Source organism: Rousettus aegyptiacus, unplaced genomic scaffold, assembly GCF_014176215.1.
Source record: "Rousettus aegyptiacus isolate mRouAeg1 unplaced genomic scaffold, mRouAeg1.p scaffold_m13_p_16, whole genome shotgun sequence".
Classification (NCBI taxonomy): domain Eukaryota; kingdom Metazoa; phylum Chordata; class Mammalia; order Chiroptera; family Pteropodidae; genus Rousettus; species Rousettus aegyptiacus.
The window spans coordinates 41084496-41104068 of NW_023416291.1; the positions used below are offsets into that span (position 1 = coordinate 41084496).

Genomic DNA, 19573 nt, shown 5'->3' on the forward strand with positions numbered 1-19573 from the left:
GGGCTTTCAGTCTCTAGGCAGAAGGTTCAAGGTCCCGAGCACTGGACCTGGGGCCATGGGGAACACTGCTTCCCCCACTAGCCCTGAGCAGGGGCTGCAGTGTCAAAGCCGAGGGTGGCAGGGGGTGGACCACAGAACTGGATTGGGTCCCTGCCCCAGATTGTCCCTATGGTGGGGACCCCTTCCTGAGTCAGACTACTCAGGCCTGGGCTGCCCAGATCCTTCTGTGATGGCAGGTTCCAGACTAGGCCATCCAGCTGTGTCATGGGGCGAAGGGCTTCGCCTCCCAGTTCTGGGTGTTATCCATACCATGGACAGTTTTGGGTCACTGTGGTTGCAATACAGGTGTTCAGGAAATGCAAGCTTGCCCTTGGTTGTGTTGGGGTGGCCGAGTCCCTGGAGGCTGTCAGACCTGCTTGGAATTCCCAGTCCCAGGGGCTAGTCTAGCTCTGGGCAGGTCTGTAGCATCACTGATTGTTAGTGACTGAGAAGCTGGTGGGACTTCAGCTTCAAAGTCACGTGGCAGAGCAGGAGCAGGTGGCACCTGCACTTTTGCCTCCCCAGCCTTTTCATTCTACAAGTGCTGTCTGTGGTGTGGGTGGACAGGGGTCCCACGGCTGTGCCCCATCCAGACCTCCCTGTGGTCTTGGGCGTAGGTCCTGAAGCTGGCCTCCACCCATACCTCCTACCTTTGGGGCCCCCTTACTCCTGTTCCTCCAGACACCTAACTCTGCCTTCCCACACCTCTGTGCCTTTGCACAGGCTGCTCTCCTGCCTCCAGTGAACCTGACTTTCCTATCCCCCTACAGTGCCCCTTCCTCACACATGCTCCCCCAGCCTTGGAGCAGGGCCCATTTAGGCTCCAAGACTTTAGATATAGACATGCTGAGTCATGGAGAGACTAACATCCATCACTGATCACACATGGAAAAGTCCCAGCAACTCTAGTCTAACAGCTGGGCCACAGTGGGGCATCCCAGCCACTCCCCCAAAACACCCCATCTGTCCAGGGGTCCCCAGAATCTACCAATTCCTCAGCATTTCAACTTGGGTGCAAGGTGCCTTCCGATTTTCATACCCCAACTTCTTCCCACTGCCTGATTCTTCAGATGGAGGCCTGGGAGGCAGGTGTGCCAGAAAGTGCAGCTGAGAGGGACTGTGTCAACCCTCCCCCACTACTACCACCCTGCAAGGCTGAAGCTGACGCAGGCCCAGCACACAAACTGCTGAGTCCTTTCAGCACTTTGAGATTGCTTCTTTTGTCTAGGAGGCTGAAGACATGGCCTGAGGCTCTGCAGCTCCTCCCAGGGGCCTCAGGCCTGGAGTCAGCCCCCAAATCTGGGGCGTCTCAGAGGCAGCACAATCTGGAGTTTTCCATCCATGGCCTCAAGACCCAATTCTTAGGAGGAGGCACCAAGGCCACAGGACAGAGAGAGCTCCTGCCCCAGGCCCACCAGGCGCCAGCCTCAAGTCACTGGGCCCTCTGAGCCCTGTTTCCACTGCTCTGTCCTCGGGCACTGTTGAAATATACTTTTTATTGCATTTCTGCCGTTTTACAAAAATATGACAAAATAAATTAAAAACAAATAAATAATCGCCTATTCTGTGTTTTGTTTGTTTGTTTGGGGGCGGGGGGTGTTTCCTTTAGTTTCCTCTCGTTTCCTCTCGTTTCCTCCAGCCTGATCGAAAGGAAAAAACGGCAGATAGGGAGATCCAGGCCTTTGCTCCAGGATGAGGTGGCCAATACTGGGGGTTTTGGGGGCCAAAGCATTTCCTGGGTGGCAGCCGCTGGTCCGTGACTGCTATTGCATGAGAACAGGAAGGCAGGGCGCCCAGAGGAGCTAGTGCCAGCCACTGGGCCAGCACACAGCCTGAGGGCTGGGGCTGGAGCTGGGTGAGGCTGTCGGGGGCTCGGGGAGCTCAGATGGTGGCAGTGGTGGAGGTGCGAGGCTGTAGAAGCTGGCATCCCCCGGCAGGGGTTGGGGGGCAGGTGGGGGCCCGGCTAGGGCACAGGGCTGGCACTCAGTGTTGGTGGCAGGGGCCTGATGGGGGGCAGCACCCTCACCCCCACAGCCCCATGGCCCATCCCACTGCCAGCAGCCAGCAGGCGGTGTTGGGGGTCGGGGAGGTGGTGTTGGCGTTGATGGCGCAGGGCTCCGGCTGCAGCGGGTGCGAAGGGTAGGAGCGCCCACCAGGGTCAGCGCTGTCCCTGCGGAGGTGAGAGGGGCCGTTCCGGGGGATGCCGTCCCCACCCTCCGCTGCCGGATCCCACTTGGGACCCAGCCCACACTCCCTCCCGAGTTCCAGGCACATCAAGGCCTTATTGCTTCTGATCAGTGTCTTAGTGCATCCCTGCCTAGGCACTACATCCCTCCTACTCCAGGGAGAGGCCAGTCTGAAGAAGTCCCTCTGATTTCAGACTTAAGTTTCTGGTCCTGCAGCTGCCACCTCTTGGGCTCCCTGATACCATTACTGGACCCCTGACTGGGTTTGGGACCAGCGTGGTGGGAGAGGCTGAGGGTGAGGCCTACGCCTCTGCTTAGCACAAATTTGTGGGTGCAGCCTATGCCCAGCTACCCCAAACTCCTAGTTGGGCAGCCCCAGCCTCTACCTCAGAAAGGCCTCCTTGAACACTGGGCAGCAGGGTGAGGACTTGCATAGAGGCCTGGGGGGTCCAGTTCCCCCAGAGTGAGCTGGGTGTGGGCAGGAGAGGCTGGGCCAGATGGTTAAAGGGGCCTCCCTCATCTCTGCTGGCACCAATGCTGGGGGTGGGGCGCCCTGAGAGAGCACTGGGACAGGGGGCTTTGGCATGAGGCTTCAGGGTCCTAAAGAGACTGAGCCAGCTCTGACTAAGAGGCTTCAGATACCATGGACCCAAGTCCCCAGCTAGTACCAGAGACTGGACCTCCTCTGTCCCCTTCAGCCCCTCCCCCCAGGCCTGGCCACCCCACCATACCCCCAAAGCCTGGCCCAGAATCCCCACCCCCGAGTTAAAGCTTGTGACCTGAGCCTTCCTCTTCGGGCCGGAGGGCATCTGGCTCCTCAGCCGCAGCCTCATCTGCCAGCCCACTGCGCTGGGCCCGGCCACTGCCACTGCCACTGCTGGGGATCCCGTCCAGTCGGGCCTGCCCGCCCGCCCCATTGGCCCCAGCCTCAGCCCGGGTGCCCCCGAAGGGGAAGAGCTTGCCGGCGTGGAAGGCCTTGGGTGGCGAGTGGCTGCGCTCGGGGTCCCGCCGGGTCTCGGGTGACTTGAGGAACTTGAAGCTGAGGAAGGCTGGCAAGCGGGTGTCGCTGCCTGTGGGCGACTGGGTAGAGGGCAGCCGGGCAGCAGGGCCCGGCCCCGTGCCTGTCAGGGAAGATGCAGACCCCGATGACAGGAACTTGCCCTGCAGCGGGATGATCTGCTTCAGCTTCATGACATTATTGGGTGCCAGCAGGGACCCTGGGCGCTTGGGCCGCTCTGGCCCATGGCCACCCGCGCTGCTGCCCTTGGCCTTGGCCGAGGCCTTCTCAGGGGCAGTGGGGTCCAGCCCAGAGCCCTCGGCCCGCGCCTCCTCCCGGCCACTGGAATCCCGCTCCCGCCGGGCATGCTGCTCTGCATGGCGCTGGCGCTCCTCTTCCTCCCGCCGCCGCCGCTGCTGCTGCTGGTAGCGGTGCTGAGCCTGGCGCTCGTGTCTCTGTGGGCGGGCAGGCCATTAGGAGGACTGGGAAGAGAGGATGTGTGAGCTCTCTCCACATCCAGAAGTGGGAGAGATCTAAACACTTATTGGGCACCAACTGCATCCCTACGCCCAAGATGGTGTTTTCTGAGAATCAAGACGAGAATGTTTACTGGCCATCACCTCTGTCCCCAGCCATGTGCCAGACACCATCTACGAATTGGGAGAGTGTAAACGAATATGGAGTCTCAGAGGTTCCCCACTTTCTGGAGGACTGGTGAGACAGAGCTGTGACTGGCACAGACCAGAGTCCACTCTGGCCAGCAATGTCATTTGAGTGCATGTTGGCCACTCTGAAGATTCCTGAGAAATGCACCCGAGATTGGGCTTTGGAAGCATCCGCCATGTCCCTGACCTTGAATAGGGTACTGCTGGATGAGCTGGCGGTGACTGAATGTCCAGAGTGCCAGCCTGGTGCCGGATGGCTCTGGGATTCCAGAAGGGACTGGGCCTATTAAGAGCGCTAATTATTACACCAGGCTTTGCACAGCTGCCCTCCTGCCAAGGCCGACTGCCAGCCAGGAAAGGAGGAGATGGCCCACTGACCAGAGGGGTAAACTGAACCCAACCCCATCCTGCGTACCTTGAAGGCCTCCCGGCGCTGGTACTCGAGCTTGGCCATCTCCTCAGCCACCCAACCCGGGATGTCGGGGATGGCCACGTGGATAAGGTACTTGAGAAGCAGAGCAAAGTGCTGAGGCAACAGAGGAGGAGGCTGCAGGCTCAGGGACCACCACCCACAGCCCGGCTCCCCAGCCTGGCCCCCCAGCCCTGCCAACAGCCCCACCTCGAGCACCACCACAGACACGATAGCCGCCTCGGGGCTGAGCCAGGGGAAGAGGCGCTGCAGCTGCCCGCACTGGCCGATGAGATAGCAGTTGACTACAATTGCCAGGACACCCATGGCCTCCATCACCTTCTGTAGGAGGACAGGGTAGGAAAGGGTCAGCCCTCCTCCCTGGGCCTTATGCTCCTCCCTGTGCACCTCGCCTTGGAGCCCTGGGCCCTCCCACACCTGCCACTGGCCGATGTTCTCAACCCGCTGTCCAAAGGGCCGTTGTAGCCCTGTGCACAGCTTGAGGGCGTCACTGCGGATCTCAATGAGGTTGTTGACCAGGGCGCACAGCGCAGCCAGTGGGAAGGCGGACGAGAAGAGCACGACGTAGCCAAACTGCACGAACATCTCCTGGTAGTCCTGGAACGTGTCCTGCGGGTGGGCACCTGGGTGTGATCTCAGGCCCTCTCTCAGGCCAAGACACATCCCATCTTAGATTGTCTTCCTCTGTCAAGCCTACCTCCCTCAAAAGATCCTAAAGGGACCCAAAGCCTCTCCCTCTGGCAGTTTCCTGACTACATCAAGGGGCTCAGCATTACCCACACCCCCACCATCGGACTGTGTGCCCACCCCTGAGGGCCCTCCTGCCTCCGCCCTCAGACGCCTGCCTCACCTCGTACTTCTTCATACAGCTTTCGAGCTCAGCCTGGGTGAGCTGGGGTGAGTGCTCCTCCTCAGGTGGGTCGATCCAAGAGGACCGGTTCTGCCGCCGCTGCCTCCGGGCTGAGTCACCTGAGCCAGACTCTGGCTCTGGGCCCCCGTAGGGCCCTTGGTCACGGCCCTCGCCCCCAGCCCGGCGGAGGACAGTTGGGGGCTCCCGCTCAGGGCTGCCAGTTGCTCCCTCCACCTCATCGTCCTCTTCAGCCAGTGTGAACACGCCCGGCTCCAGCCCCTTCTCCACCATTGTGGGGCTACCCTCCTCCAAGAGGGCCTCTGGGCTTGGACCAGGCCGATGTCGCCCAGCCCCCCGCTCAGCAAAGCTGACTTTCTTCAGGCGGAGCCCACAGTCCAGGAGACCACCCTCCTCACCCTCCTCCTCATCTTCATCCTCCTCCTCATCCTCCTCCTCGTCCTCTTCCTCCTCTTTGCCTCCCTGTGGCCCATCCCCCACCTCCCCTCCTTCCCCTGCTGGCCGCCGCTCCACTGTGGCCTCCTCCTCCTCCTCAGGTGCCCCACAGCCCCCGCTGAGACACCTGCGGCCCCCTCCGCCATCGCTGCCACCACCCTCTTCAGCTTGGGGTTCAAGGTGGTGGGGTGCAGAGCGCCGGAGGCTGAGCAGGCCAAGCAGGGCCCGGGCCAGCTCCCAAGCGGCCCGTAGGCCAAGCTCGCCACGGCCCAGCCGACGGTACAGGTGTGGCTGCAGGACCTCACGCACGTTCTGGAAGAACTGGCGGGTGATCAGCAGAGTGGCCAGCATCTGGGGGCAGGAAAGGGGTAGAGAGAGGCCACGTGGGGAGCAGGTGAGGTTCTGGGCACCGGGACAGGCTGCTGGGATGGGGCACTTGTCCTCCCAGAGCACGTTTCCAGATATTGGTTCTGAACCCAATTCTTAACTTGCCCTTCTGGATGTCCCTGGACACAGTCCCCAGCCTCTGCAGCCTCTACCACTGTTTGCCTGCTCCCAACCACAGCACTCCCAGCCAGACTTGCCGAGGACTTGGGGCCATCCTGCTTGTAGCAGCCAGTGTGCCTGGGGACTTGAGGGGCCCCTGCCACCTGCACCCAACCAGTGGAGCACCATCTCCCCACAGCATGCACCCTCAGCTTGGCATGAAGCCCCCAGAAGAGCCACACTGCCTGCCCCTGGGGCTCGCCACCTGCCCATACTTTGGCCTGGGCCAGGCGCAGGAGGCCCCGAAGGGAGAGGAGGAGCAGGCGGAACCTCAGGGCCATGAGCGGGACCAGCACTGCCCGAAGCTGCCGCTCGAGGCTCTGGGACAGGGACAGGATGAGCAGGAGCTGTGAAGGGACCGATGGACAGGCAGACGGACAGATGGGGGGGTGACAGGCAGAGAGAGGACACATAGATGGACGGACAGACAGAGAGGAGAAAAGAATGGAAGCGGGAGGAGCTAGAGAGCCCATGGATGCTTTGGGCCATACCCAGTCCCCCGCTAGACACATGGGGACCACTGCCTCGGGCCAGGGTCTCACCTCTTTCAGGCGTTCCATGTCCTTGAGGTAGAAGCCGATGTAGAAGAGGCTCAGGTAGGAATTGATGAACTGGAACTGAGGGGAGCAGGAGGGCATTCACTGTGTTGCTCTCGTCCCCAGTAATCCCCACTGTGCCCCACCTGCTGGCTGCCACTCACCAGGACGACCTTGATGATGAGGTGTTTCTCGTAGGCGCTCTCCAGCCGGTAATTCTCTAGGGGCCAAGGGGACAAGTGAGGGGGCGGCTTGAGCTCCCTGTAGGCACAGGTGACCTCCCTCCCCAAGGCCCGGGCAGCAGAGACCTCTCCATGAAAGGCATACCCATGTCGTTGAGCCAGATGGCAAGTTTCTTATAGCCCTCTGCACTTACGCTGACCAACAAGGCCAGCACAACCTTGGGCAAGAAGCGGGCGAGACGGGGTAGTCCCTTCACACTCAGCACCAGCTCCTGCAGGGACAGGGGGTTCACAGATCATCCTGGCAGCTGGGCTTGGCTCAGGCTGGACTTAGGCTGGTGGTCACCAGGTTGGGGTCAGGGCTGGGGGCTGGAAGAGGTCACCTGTAGCTGGAAGCAGCCGAGCATGAGCAGGAACACGCAGGCCAGGCAGGTGAGGCACAAGGGGACACTCACAAATAGCTGGAAGAACAACCGCTTCCAGGGTGGATAGTAGAACTCCTCAGCCCGTGTCACGGGGCTGATGCGTCGCACACCCTGGCAGAGGATGAGGGCCAGGCCCAGCATCAGGAGAAGGAGCTGCCCCCACCCTTCCCAATCCTCTGAAGTCAATTTCTTTCCACCATGCCTTTGCTTGTGTGGTGTCCCCACCTGGTGCACCCTTCACAGTCTCTCAAATCCAGTTTCCCACCCCTCTCCTCTGTGAATGAGGGCCCCCTACTTGGCACATCCTTTTTGATGCTGCAGCTTGATTTCACACGTCCTGTCTTTGTTCCTACAGTGCTCCCTGCTTCGACCCCACATTGTCAGAGTCCTTGGAATAAGCACCCCCAACTTACCCTGAACTGGGGTCGTGGCTCTTCCACAGCTTCCCCAGGTGAGTCCAGGGTCCCCCACTTGTAGGCTAGCTCCGCACCTCTCTGTTTCCACTCCTCCAAGAATAGTGTCGACCAGACCACGTTGAACAGGGCAAAGACCACACAGGATACATCCCGGCTTGTCTGGGGGTGGCAAAGGAGGGCTCAGCTGTTGGCTAAGCCAGACCAGGGAAGAGGGTGTCTCTGATGACCCAGCCCCTGCCTGGTACCTGATCTGCCTCTGTGAATGTATACAGGACAGAGCCGAAGACGGCTGGGTACACCATTGCTGACGTGTAGAAGCCCAGCCAAGCAAAGTACATGGCAATCTTCACACCAAAGTAGTCGCAGATCTCATCTGCCGGGTGAAAAAGAGATTCTTGGTTAGCCCTGCCTGCCTCCTGGGATCCCTGCCCACCCCTGGCCCGGGCCACACCTAGCGGCTGGTTTTCACACACAGCCTGCACCCATGACTTCATGAGGCGGTTCAGGATGCGCTGCTCGTGGACCGGGAACACTTGCTGGATGATCCCACGTGCCGCCAGCTCAGGGACTGTTGAGGGACAAGAATGGGTGATCCCCGCCCCTCTGCCTATGTCTGGCCTGGCCAGACACCCTTGGCTGAAACCTAACTCACAACTTTTTGCCTGCTCTTAAACCTGCAGAGGCTCTTCCCAGGGGAAGAGTTCTGGGTGGTTGGAATATCTGGTTCTCCTTCAAAATTTGGGAGGTGTAGGCACAGGCACAAGTAGGGGAGGGTGTATGAAACCTAGAAGGATGGGGTCCCAGTAGGAAACCATATCTTCAAATAAAGCCATTAGCCTCAGTTCAGTGCTCTGAATGTCTAAAGAATGGTGCAAAGTAGACAGAAGGTGAACTTGCACCTTCTAGTGGAGAAACTGAGGCCCAGGGCCACACAGCACAATATACATGGACTGTGGTCTATGGTTCTGCCCCTTCTTTATCCCAAACTCAGAGAAGGTTCTCTTGGACCTGCCTCCTGGGGTATAAGCTCCACCCTTTGCTATGGCCTCGCCCCTTCAACGCATTAATTGACTAGCTCCAGGCCCCGCCTCCTGCCCTGATATGTTGTCCTTTGAGAGCCCCACCCAACTCCCCACGAATGATTGGAGGGTTGGCCCCGCCTTACTCACTGATTGGCTGGTCCTCCAGAAAGCGCACATTGTGTAGCGCCTCACCCTGCTTGGCACGCAGGTTCTGAAGCCAGAAGCGGATGATACTCTGGCGCTCCTACAGGGGACAGGGCGTGAGCACAGCAAGTAGCCGTCTGGGGGTTAGGGATATGCGCTGGGTGCCGAGCTGTCGCACCTGGGAGGTGAAGAAGCGCAGCTCACTCTCCACATTCTCATAGATGAAGTCCTCCTCGCAGGAGAAGCCACGGGTACCCCCGCCAAACTCGGCCTTCACTGCTTTGCGCAGACCCAGCTCATCAGCCCCTCGGAGTAGGCTGTGGGAGGGCAGGGGAGATGGGATCATGGGAGGACCCTGGCTCACCATCCTGAAGCTAGGGATGGTGCACACGGCTGCCACCTGAGACAAACAAGAGGCTGGACCTCGTTGTTGGCACTTTGAAGGGTGGGGAGCTGAGTGGCAGGGTCAGCGAGAGGCCAGAGCCAGGGACTTGCCTCTCATAAGTCGCGGTGACAAAGAAGGCATAGGCACGCGTGTGGCGGTGGTGGCGGACTTGCACAATGAGCTCAGGGATGCCCACACGGATGTGGTTCAGCAGCCATAGCAGCGTGTGGTCATCCGTTGTGTCTGCCAAGGAGCACAAGGATTGATGGCTCTTGCCCTGAAGGGTCCGAGGCCTCCTACAGACCGACTCCCACTCAGGGGAGCCCCACTCAGGGGAGTCCCCTCTGGGCACTGGGCGGGTGGGCACAGGTACCTGGGAAGGTCATCAGCACATCACAGTTCTCCGTGGGCACAGTCTTCATCCATGCCTTGTGGGATACTAGGTATCGACCTGCTTGCAGGAGCCGCTTCCCAAAAAGCTTATCTGGGGGGCAGGCGGGTTAGGCCAGGGTCAGGATACTCCCAAACCAGGAGCCTGGCTTCAAGCCCTTGCCCTGCTCACACACCAGCCAGGGCTCCTGAGCACTCAGCCTGGCATTCAAGGACCGGTGAGCTCTGGCTTAGGCTTCTTTCCTTCCTTTCACGTCCTCGCACCAGACAGCCCTCCTTCAGGAGTGTCCTTCCGTCAGGCCCTCCTTTACAAATCTTACTCATTCTTGAGGCCCAGCTCCGCCTCCAAAACCACAATCAATGGGGCGCTAACTCAAGCAGCCCTGAAAGCTTCACCACATTATGTCGGCGTGTCCTCACAGCTGGGTGCGGTTCTTACCTCCAGTTCGCAGGTGGGGAAACTGAGGCCCAAAGCATTTAAGTCACGCGCCCAAGGTCACACAGCTGAGCTGGGGTTCGAACCCAAGACCCTATGATTCTGTTCCCTCTGTGGAGAGGAGCTCTCAAGCGCACCCCTGCCCAGCCGCGATCCGGTAGCCCAAAGGGTGACGGGGCTCTGCCACGAGCCTGGGCTCTGGGAGGGGCGTGTCCGTATTTCTGCTCGGGGACCCCCGCCGGCTGCACCGTCTCGCCGGCGCTTGCCCAGCCGCAGTGTCGGGAGGAGCCAGCCCCTCGACTGGGCTCCAGGCTGGGAACAGCTGACTCCAATCCCCGTCCCGGTCCAGCCGCCGTCTGCATTACAGACACCTGCAACCCTGACAAACCCAGTCGCTGCACACCTACCTAGAACTCCGGACGCCGGGGCTGCAGGCTCGCCCTCTGGCGGGGGCCTCTTGCCGCGCTCGCCCTCCAGGGACGTGCCCCCCGCGCCGGAGGCGGCCTCAGCCATGGCAAGGGCAGAGCAGGTCAGGGGCTATGGGCGGTCAGGGCTCCTGGGGGCCGCGGGCGCATGGGACCGGTGCAGCGGCAGAACGCGCTGGAGGAGGAGACAAAGGCCGCACCCGCCCGCGCCAGCCGCGGTCCCCGCTTGCCTGAGCACTGCTTCTCGTCCCCGCCCGCGCCGAACCTCGAGTCTCCTGCTCGGCCCAGAGCACGTCGCTCTCGGGTTCTCGACTCCGCCCTTGTTGTTTTCTGGGTTTCGTTCTCGCCCGCCCACCTCGCTCTCTGGTGCTCGTTCACGCCCGCACGGAAAGTGTTTTCCCCTCCTTGTCCCCGCCCGCGCCGGATTCCGGGTCTCGGTACTGCCCACCCCGGACTCCCTGTCTGAGTCTGGAAAAGGCATGTTTGGAATCTGAAGTGGTCTTGATTTGACTACAACTAAACGTGAGAGGGGGAAGACTAATCCTGAGAGATTCCAGGTAACATTAACTTCACCACAGCTAGAATGTGAATAATTATAGGAGGTCCTGCTTCAGGACACTGCCTAGGACACCCTTCACCTCCTCTTCATCCAATTCACCCCTACAGCCTTCAGGATGTAACCGTCTCAGAGAGGACCGAGAGTTGCCAGTTTACCAAATAAAAATAACAGTCCTCCTAGTTAACCTAAAAATAAAAGTCCTTTCAAAGTGAGAATCAAAAAGTGCGTATTCTTATTTGATATCAATAAGAATAGCTATCCATTCTGGATGGACTAGTAAGGGCAGAAGCCCGAATAGTGTAGCAATTAGGAAACAAAGGCAATGGGTATTTATGAGAAAGGGAAGGAAAATCAGTAAGAGGAATGAATTTCTATTGGTGCAGGAAACATAACAGTGACGTTAATTCTAAACAACGTTTTAAAATTTCAGTCCAGCAGTCATAATATCCGCTTTCTTGTTATCCTTGCAAACAGTTCTTTGGGAAATAATGTAGCTCAGACCCAGTCCAAAGGTTGTTTTACCCCATTTTAACATCCCAAAGGAGGCATGAGACGATGCGAAGCTATTTCTCTGAGATGGCATCTCCAACTCCATTTTAAAGTGGCTCGTTTATACTATTTTCCACAAATGTGAATTTCAGATAATTGAATACAATTTTAGTATTTCCCAAATATTACATGGGACAAAACTTTCTTCACTGTTTATCTGAAATTCCTATTTAACTGGGTAGCTTGTATTTTCTCTGGCACCTGGACCCCTGCCCATCTTGAGTTGCCTCCTCCCTTAGAGCCCAGCCAGGGTAGGGTCTGGTTCTCAGAATGCGAACAGTAGGCGCTTGATGTATGTTTGTGACAGATGGAGCAACTTGGAGACAATAAATGTCATTGTTCCTCTTCTACAAATTTAAAAGTTGAGCACGGCGGGGCAGTGAAGGGGCGGGGATAAATTAGAACTCTAGCCTGACAAACCAATTCATCCCAAAGTGCAGGTGAACCGCCTGCCCGTTCCGTCCAAGAACCAGAGAATTAGCCCTGCAAAAGCGCTCTCGAGACCCCGCCCAGCCAGTGCTTGGAATTCCACCATCAGCGCTTTATTCCAATGTTTAGTCCTCTCCTGGGTTAACCTGAAAGTAATTTCCGAGACTCCTCTTTCTGGTTTTCTCCAGACAGATGACACTCAGCTTTGTAGGAGCAGCCCTAGGCCAGGGAAGCCCAGAAAGGAGAGAGTACTGTGCCGAGGGTACCAAGAAAGGTTCCTGGCGGAGGGGACCTTGGAGCTAGGCCCGGAGAATGAATTTGTTAAATGAGGAAGGGTATTCCAGGCCAAGGAACGGCGGGAGGGAAAGCTGGGGAGGGGCGAAAACCTGGAGAGTTCCGAAAAAACAAGCAGTCATCTTCCCAGAAGTTTGGACAAGATTTCCCCAAGGGCCAGTGTGTGGGTTCCTCGGAACTCATTCTTCCGAGCCACTGAGATGCTCTTGCTTTGCTTAAGAATACAGATGGCCAGATAGAAAACACAGGAATGGAAACCTCGCCTCGCTGTAACTCCCATCGCGCTGTACCTGCCTTCCTGCTGCCCTTATTTCCAATGTCTTCCATCCCAACAGCTAGGATCCTAAAATTCGGTCTAGTGTTGTTGTGGGGAAAGCTATTTCGCTGCACCGCGGAGTACAGCCCCAGCCTCTTTTCCTGGCACTAGCCAATAGAAACAAAGATCTTCAGTGAGTGGGCGGTACGTCTTTTAGGAGTCCAATGGTAGTCGAGAACCATTGAGCATTTTACCAGTCACACAGCTGGGTGGGCGGGGCCTCCTGCCAGGACTTGAAGCCCCTCAAGCAGGGTGGGCAGGCGGGTCACTGGCTGTGAATCCATGTGGCGGGTACCCTGGACCCTGGCAGCTCGGGCGGCACGTGGGCCTCGCAGGTGGGGTTACCCGGGGAAGGGGTGAGACAGTGTGGGGCGCTACTTGGGCCCCAAATTCTATCCCTGGGGCCTGGAGGCCCAGTTTCTTGCGGCACAACCACCTTTCCAGTTCTTCCAAACCCCAATTTTCTCATCTTTCTGCCGCAGAGCCCTAGGTCACCTGGCTTTAGAGTCCTCAATCAGGTCACCCTCTACCTCAGGCCCTCCCACTTGTCTATTCCCCAGCCGCAGAGCCTCCATTTGGGGCATTTACCGACCATCGAACTCTTGATCCCTCTGCCACACTGCGGCGGAGCCTCCCGGATGCACTGACTGTCTCCTCTCCTGTCCCAGACCGTGCACGCGCCAGGGCAGTGACTCCTCAGCCCCCAGATCCGGGTCCACCATCTTCGCGCTGAGCTCCGGTCAAGGCCGCTGCGGCATCGCAGTGATTCGAACCAGCGGCCCCGCCAGCAGCCACGCCCTCCGGAGCCTCACGGCGCCCCGCGACTTGCCCCGACCCCGCTACGCCTGCCTGCGTCTGCTCAGCGACCCCTGCTCCGGGGAGCCGTTGGACCGCGCGCTAGTGCTCTGGTTCCCAGGTGAGGGGCTTCTGCAGTTCCCATGAACACAGTTGACCCCCTCCAGGCCTTTGCCCAGGCTGTGCCCTTCTCTGACTCCTTGCCACACTAGGTCCACAAAGTTTCACGGGTGAGGACTGCGCGGAGTTCCACGTGCATGGAGGCCCGGCTGTGGTGAGCGGCGTTCTGCAGGCCCTGGGTGAGTCTGCAGCCTTGGGTTCAAGGTCTGGCTCCGCCAGTAGATCTGGGCGAGGACCATGCGCTCAGTACCCGGGACCGTCCCGCAGGCAGGGTGCCAGGACTAAGGCCGGCAGAAGCAGGCGAGTTCACCAGGCGGGCCTTTGCTCACGGAAAGCTGAGCCTGACCGAGGTGGAGGGGCTGGCGGATCTGATCCATGCCGAAACTGAGGCGCAGCGGCGGCAGGCCCTGAGGCAGCTGGACGGAGAACTGGGCCACCTCTGCCGTGGCTGGGCTGAGACTCTCACTAAGGCAAGTCCATATTTGCCCACTGTATGCCTCAGAGACCCCACTTGTCCATCCCTTCAGTCTGGCCCCTTAGGCTGGGCTGGACTTGGGCAAATGAGGGGCTGGGTTCCTGGGTGATCACAACACCTCCCTTTCCTCCCTCAGGCTCTGGCCCATGTGGAGGCCTATATTGACTTTGGGGAGGATGACAACCTGGAAGAGGGCGTCCTAGAGCGAGGTGGGTCCGTCTGGGGGTGGTGGGTGGGGACACGTGACATCTCAGCCCCCAGAAGCCCCCTCACTCCCTCCCCTCTACTTTCCTCCATCCATAGCCGACAGCCAAGTGCGGGAGCTGGAAGTGGCACTTGGAGCACATCTTCGGGATGCCAGGCGCGGACAGAGGCTCCGCTCAGGAGCACACGTAGTGGTCGCAGGACCCCCTAACGCCGGCAAGAGCAGCCTAGTGAACCTGCTCAGTAGGTGGGAGGTGGGCAGCGGGCAGGGCCTACTGGTAGGGGCGGGGTCAGGAGCTGGGGAACCCAGTTGTTCAGCCTTGGGGTAGAGGCCAGGGAGTACCAAAGCTCTGTCCAGCTTGGGGCTGGAGCTTGGGGGAGGGGGTCCCTCATCTTCACTGACCACATTTTTCTCTGACCCCTTCCCCTTTCCCAGGCCGTAAGCCTGTGTCCATCGTGTCCTCGGAGCCAGGGACTACTCGAGACGTGCTGGAGACTCCAGTGGATCTGGCCGGGTTCCCAGCACTCCTAAGCGACACGGCTGGGTTGCGGGAGGGCATAGGGCCGGTGGAGCAGGAGGGTGTGCGGCGTGCTCGCAAGAGGTGGGTGGGCAGACAGGAAGGTGGTAGCAGGAAATGGGGCCCTTCCTCTCCCTTTCTCTATATTGCATGTATTTTTCTTTCTTCTTAAATCACAAAATTAAGTGAGGACACTGTAATGTGGGGTGATTTGGGGAGGGCAGATTTTGGCCTCTGCCCACATGCTCTGCCCCACCTCTCCCATTCTTCCTGGCTGTCTTTGCTCTGCTCTGCTTCCAATGCGCTACTCACCTTCACATTCCATTCAGCCCAGTGCCCTTAATTGCCATATTCTAGGGTCACTGCTCAGTTGGTTCTCTTTGCTCCCCCAGGCTGGAGCAGGCTGACCTCATTCTGGCTGTGCTGGATGCCTCTGACCTGGCCTCTCCATCCAGTTGCAACTTCCTGGACACGGTTGTCAGCCCCGCAGGAGCCCAGAGCCCCAATGGGAACAGACAGCGTCTCCTGCTGGTGTTGAACAAATCAGACCTACTGCCCCCTGGGGATCCAGTCCCCAGTCCTGACCTTCCCCCACACCTGCTGCTGTCCTGCTTGACAGGGGAGGGGCTGGACAGCCTCCTGGAGGCGCTGAGGAAGGAGCTGGCTGCAGTGTGAGCCACCCCTTCATGCCCCTGCAGCCTCCCTCTACCCAAGTTCGAGAGGGGGCTAAGCCACAGGCTCTGGGACATGTACCTGACTGCAGACTCAAGTTTCTATATCTGCAGAATGGGTATGATTCATCCCCCCCTCTTCGAGTGGTGGTGGCAAAGGTTAAGAGCATGTTCTTTGTTCCTACCAGGTGTGGGGACCCATCCACAGGCCCACCACTTCTGACACGTGCAAGGCACCAGCATCACCTCCAGTGCTGCCTTGATGCCCTTGGCCACTACAAGCAAGCTAAAGACGTAGCCCTGGCTGCTGAGGCACTGCGGGTTGCCCGGAGGCACCTGGCCCACCTCACCGGTGGAGGGGGCACTGAAGAGATCCTGGACATTATCTTCCAGGACTTCTGCGTGGGCAAGTGAAGAGACTGCTGAAATTTGGACCAGGCTGGGTGGGCACGCAGAAGCCTTGAGGCATCTGGGAATAGCTTAGGCCAAGTGAGATTCTTATCTCCTCAGGGAAGAACTTGACCCCAAAACGGTGAGTGAGCTCCCTGTTGCTGGCAGTGACCAAGCTCTAGCTGGCCACATTCCCTTGCAGGGACTTGCTGGGGGTTCAGACCCTGGAGTGGGGCTGAACAGAGGTCTTATTGGGCGCCTGATGTCAGAGGAATAACAATGGATGGTTGGGAGGGAGGAGGGAGGAGGGTCTCAGGGGTCTTTGTTTCATAGTTTTAGATTTATTTTGCAAATACTGAAGTAATATAAAAAACTTAGGTGATCTAGAAATGTTCAAATGTGGAAATCCGCCTCCACCAGGGTCACGGCTTAATTTGTGTCCTTTCAGAACTTACTGTTGAGTGTTTGCATACTTGTGGATGCACCTGTAAAATACGTATTTTGTCTTATATTTTCTATATACACTGTTTATTTATTGCTCTGCAAGTTGTCATTTCTTTCTTAATATTAATCTCGAAATTTGTTTCTTGTACCTTAAAAGTGACTTGTAAAATCCTGAGGCTCTACTCCCTCTCCAAGCTTAGTTTTCATTGATTCATTCATTTACTCAGTGAATATTTATCAAGCAGCCTGTATAGGCTAGAATTGCACATGTCATTTTGGTGGGTTTTCATAATAGCACAATGTGGTGTGCATTTTGTTACAGTTCTATAGATGAGGAAACAGGCTCAGAGTAGTAGTAGGTTGTTGGAGATCCCAAGCTTTGGGATTTGCACATAGGTCTGTTCAACTCTAATTTGAGTTCACTGTAGGCCTTCTGTGCAACAGGCCAAGTGTAGGGTGCTGAGAACGTGGATGAGAATGAGCAGGCATCACCCCTGCCTTTGTTAGAGACACAGCTACTTCCATTGAGGTTTGATGGCTGCTGTGCAAACTGACAATTAGGGGACCTGACCTGGTCAGGGACTGTGGGCTAGCTGCCCTGCAGTGGTGGCATTTGTGCTGACATCTGCATGGTAAGAAGAAGGAAACCAGGTGGAGGAGGCTTGTGAGTGTCCCAGGCAGCAGGCACAGCATGTGCAAAGATCCCGAGCGTGAACATCACGGTATGTTCAAGGAACAGTGAGGTGGCCAGTGTGTCTGGAGCAGAGTGAGTGAGGAGAAGACAGGAGGGAGGTGAGTTGGAGGAGAGGAAGGGCCTGATAGTCTGGCCTTTAATTTTGAGACTTATGGGGGGGCCTGCTATAGTGGTGACAAACCAGCAGAGGGCGCTTCGCTCTAACAAGGGAGGTGCCTGTCTGTCCTCCATCAGAGCTCCCGCCGCCTAGGGTCCCAGAGATCTAGGGTCCCAGGGAGCCAGGCTTCCACACCCACCTGGCAGGGTGTGAATGGTCAACTTCCCTTCCCAGAGGCTGAAATCGAGTCTCAAATAGAGTCAGGATCTTTTCCAGAATCAGAAAACTGTTTCCACCTCCCATGGTTGAAGATATAAGCTCAGGCTCCAGGGGACACATGAGCAGAAGCTGGGAGGTGTCCAGGCCCCACAAAGGGGTCTTCAGTAGGTGCTTACCACCCAACTAAAGGGGAACCCCAACCCCAAGTCTTCACGGACTTCATTGCAATATGTTACTATTTGCTGAATTCTTCGCTTATTCAACAACTGGGGTTGCCCCTGAATGGGGGTCTCTTGGAGGGAAAGGGTTTCTCATGAGCCAAGTCTGTGGATATTACTATGATGCCCATTTTGCAGAAAAGCAAACTGATACCCAGAGCAGAAAAGCGATAATGTGAATCTACTGGGGTTGGGTATCCATCCAGCTGTCACAGTGTGAGGAGGGTCCAGAGGGCTCCCAGAAGGGGTGAATAGGGTCCGTGTAGGGAGGGAGACGCTATTGGTGCAGGATGCCCTGGGGCCTGGCACTATTGGGGCAGGATGCCCTGGCACTTAGCTGGACTGAGGTCCTTGGCTACAGTCCCTTTTTTCCAAGAAGAGTGAGGTGGTTTGTGGGAAGTAGCTGTGGGGGTTATTTATAGAGGTCACAGGAAATCCCCAAAGAGTCAGAGCCTTACCCGGCAGCTGGAGGGGGTCTGCCAATTGCTCCCAACTGATACTCAGTCATTCCTTCTACGCCTACCCCCTGTGGGAAGCCGCCAAGCCTGGGTAAGTCAGAACTATAGGATCAGGGCTGAAAGAATGAGGGATGGGCTGGGGAGGCCCCCAGGAGGAGCAAGAGCTATACCTGAGGCATCCAGGAGGGCTGCCTGGAGGAGGAATCTGTAGGGCTGGACCTTGGAGAAAGAAGAATTTATCAGACAAGAAAAAGGCATTTAGTCTGAGGGCTAGTACAAATTAAAACCAAAAGAGTCAGTGAGTTTTTAGTCAGAGAACTAAACATTCAGGACGGATGGAGGCCAGGGCTGCACTGTAAATGGAAGTGGAGAGCTGAGGAAGTGGACTTTGTGCCCGGGGTAATGCAGAGTCGCAGAGGGTATGTGAGAAGGAGAGGGATGTGATCAGATCCCATGATGGAAAGATGCCTTTGGACCAGCATGGAGGCCATACCGGAGGCGGAGGCTGAGATCTAGGTGTTGGAGGACTGAGCCAGGGCCCTTTTGCGGGGCTGGCTGGAGGAATGACACCCTGGGATGTTCCGGATGGAAGAGGCCAACTATAAGTTACAGACCTGTGCCCACGTGTCCAGAGAATTTAGAACGATTATTATCGCACCCAATTCTCAGATGAGAAAATGGAGGCTGAGATGGACTGAGCCAAGATTCAAACCCAGGGATGTCTGGCTACAAAATCTAAACTCACGTCCTGTGGTTGCTGGGACTGGCTGGCGTCAGCGTCGTCTCTAGGACTTCAGGCTGCCCAGGCAGTAGGCTCAGGGTCAGGGACGTCCCCACTTCCTTGGGGCCTCCAGACTGGGCCGTCTGGGCAGCTTGGCCTGGCTGACCCCCCTGCCCTGGCTTGGCGGGGCCCCAGCCGAGTGTTTCCTGCAGCAGCTGTCTCTCACCCGCGTTTCCGTATCCAGGAAGTATCGCTCCTTTGTCCCTCCAGACTTGCCTGCCCTAAGCGTGTGTTGCCAGCCCTGTCCTCGTGACTCATCCCCCTCCCCATCCAGGGTCCCAGGGGATGGGCAGGGAGGGAATCAAGGGCCAGGGTGTGGGGGCAAGCTGAGATTCTAGATCACGACTTTCAGATTGTTTTTCCTTCGGTAACCATTTGCTTTTTTTTCCCTGGAGTTTTTACTTTTCCAGGATAAAGTCCCAGGAATAGGGTGGCTGAATCAAAGGATCAGTACATCTTTATTTTATTAAATAGTGCCAAACTAATTTCCAGAAGAGCCATGACAAGATTTTCATTTCTACCAGTTCTGTAGGAAAATGCCCTTTTCTCTACATCTTTACCAGCAGTAGGAATTAAGGCTTTTTAACTTTTTTTTCCCCATAGTCTGCTGACTACAATGTAATTTTTCTGTGTTCCTCTAATCCAGGGGCCCCTAACCCCTGGGCTGCAGACCAGTACTGGTCTGTGGTCTGTTAGAAACTGGGCCACATGGCAGGAGGTGAGCGGCAGGTGAGCCAGCAAAGCGTCATCTATATTTGCAGCTGCTCCCCAGCGCTAGCATCACCGCCTCAGCTCCACCTCAGATCATCGGGCAT

At 57.4% G+C, this 19573-nt stretch overlaps 2 protein-coding genes across 4 annotated transcripts; one reads left to right on the top strand and one right to left on the bottom strand.

The window, feature by feature from the left end:
• Positions 1-537: 537 nt before the first annotated feature.
• ANO8 (anoctamin 8) lies at positions 538-12901 on the bottom strand. Its single transcript, XM_016157774.2, has 18 exons — positions 10510-12901; positions 9650-9760; positions 9387-9519; positions 9070-9208; positions 8895-8991; positions 8177-8293; positions 7971-8098; positions 7723-7884; positions 7268-7420; positions 7030-7156; positions 6867-6922; positions 6709-6783; positions 5168-5971; positions 4735-4926; positions 4507-4638; positions 4303-4413; positions 3005-3677; positions 538-2209 (listed from the first exon to the last, which is right to left on the bottom strand). Exons 1-18 carry the CDS (start codon positions 10613-10615, stop codon positions 1842-1844), a joined length of 3684 nt encoding a protein of 1227 aa, XP_016013260.1. The 5' UTR covers positions 10616-12901; the 3' UTR covers positions 538-1841.
• On the top strand, positions 12897-16393 carry GTPBP3 (GTP binding protein 3, mitochondrial). Of its 3 annotated transcripts, none has more exons than XM_016157776.2 (9): positions 12897-13009; positions 13343-13590; positions 13682-13768; positions 13857-14059; positions 14201-14273; positions 14368-14511; positions 14705-14870; positions 15179-15457; positions 15646-16393. In XM_016157776.2, exons 1-9 carry the CDS (start codon positions 12957-12959, stop codon positions 15869-15871), a joined length of 1479 nt encoding a protein of 492 aa, XP_016013262.2. In that variant the 5' UTR covers positions 12897-12956; the 3' UTR covers positions 15872-16393. The 3 variants fall into 3 exon arrangements, with proteins under 3 accessions (XP_016013262.2, XP_036089802.1, XP_016013263.2); XM_036233909.1 differs by having other exon boundaries at positions 15179-15317; positions 15646-15869; XM_016157777.2 differs by lacking the exon at positions 14368-14511.
• The last annotated feature ends 3180 nt before the right edge of the window (positions 16394-19573 follow it).

Excerpts from the sequence above, each read along its gene's own strand:
- ANO8 (XM_016157774.2), bottom strand. The coding sequence starts at position 10,615 with ATGGCTGAGGCCGCCTCCGGCGCGGGGGGCACGTCCCTGGAGGGCGAG. Across the intron at positions 9,209-9,386 it reads GTCACCGCGACTTATGAGAG|CCTACTCCGAGGGGCTGATG; the intron begins GCAAGTCCCTGG and ends GCCCTCCCACAG. Across the intron at positions 5,972-6,708 it reads ACATGGAACGCCTGAAAGAG|ATGCTGGCCACTCTGCTGAT; the intron begins GTGAGACCCTGG and ends TCCTGCCCCCAG.
- GTPBP3 (XM_016157776.2), top strand. The coding sequence starts at position 12,957 with ATGTGGCGGGTACCCTGGACCCTGGCAGCTCGGGCGGCACGTGGGCCT. Across the intron at positions 13,769-13,856 it reads CGGCGTTCTGCAGGCCCTGG|GCAGGGTGCCAGGACTAAGG; the intron begins GTGAGTCTGCAG and ends ACCGTCCCGCAG. Across the intron at positions 14,871-15,178 it reads GTGCGGCGTGCTCGCAAGAG|GCTGGAGCAGGCTGACCTCA; the intron begins GTGGGTGGGCAG and ends TTGCTCCCCCAG.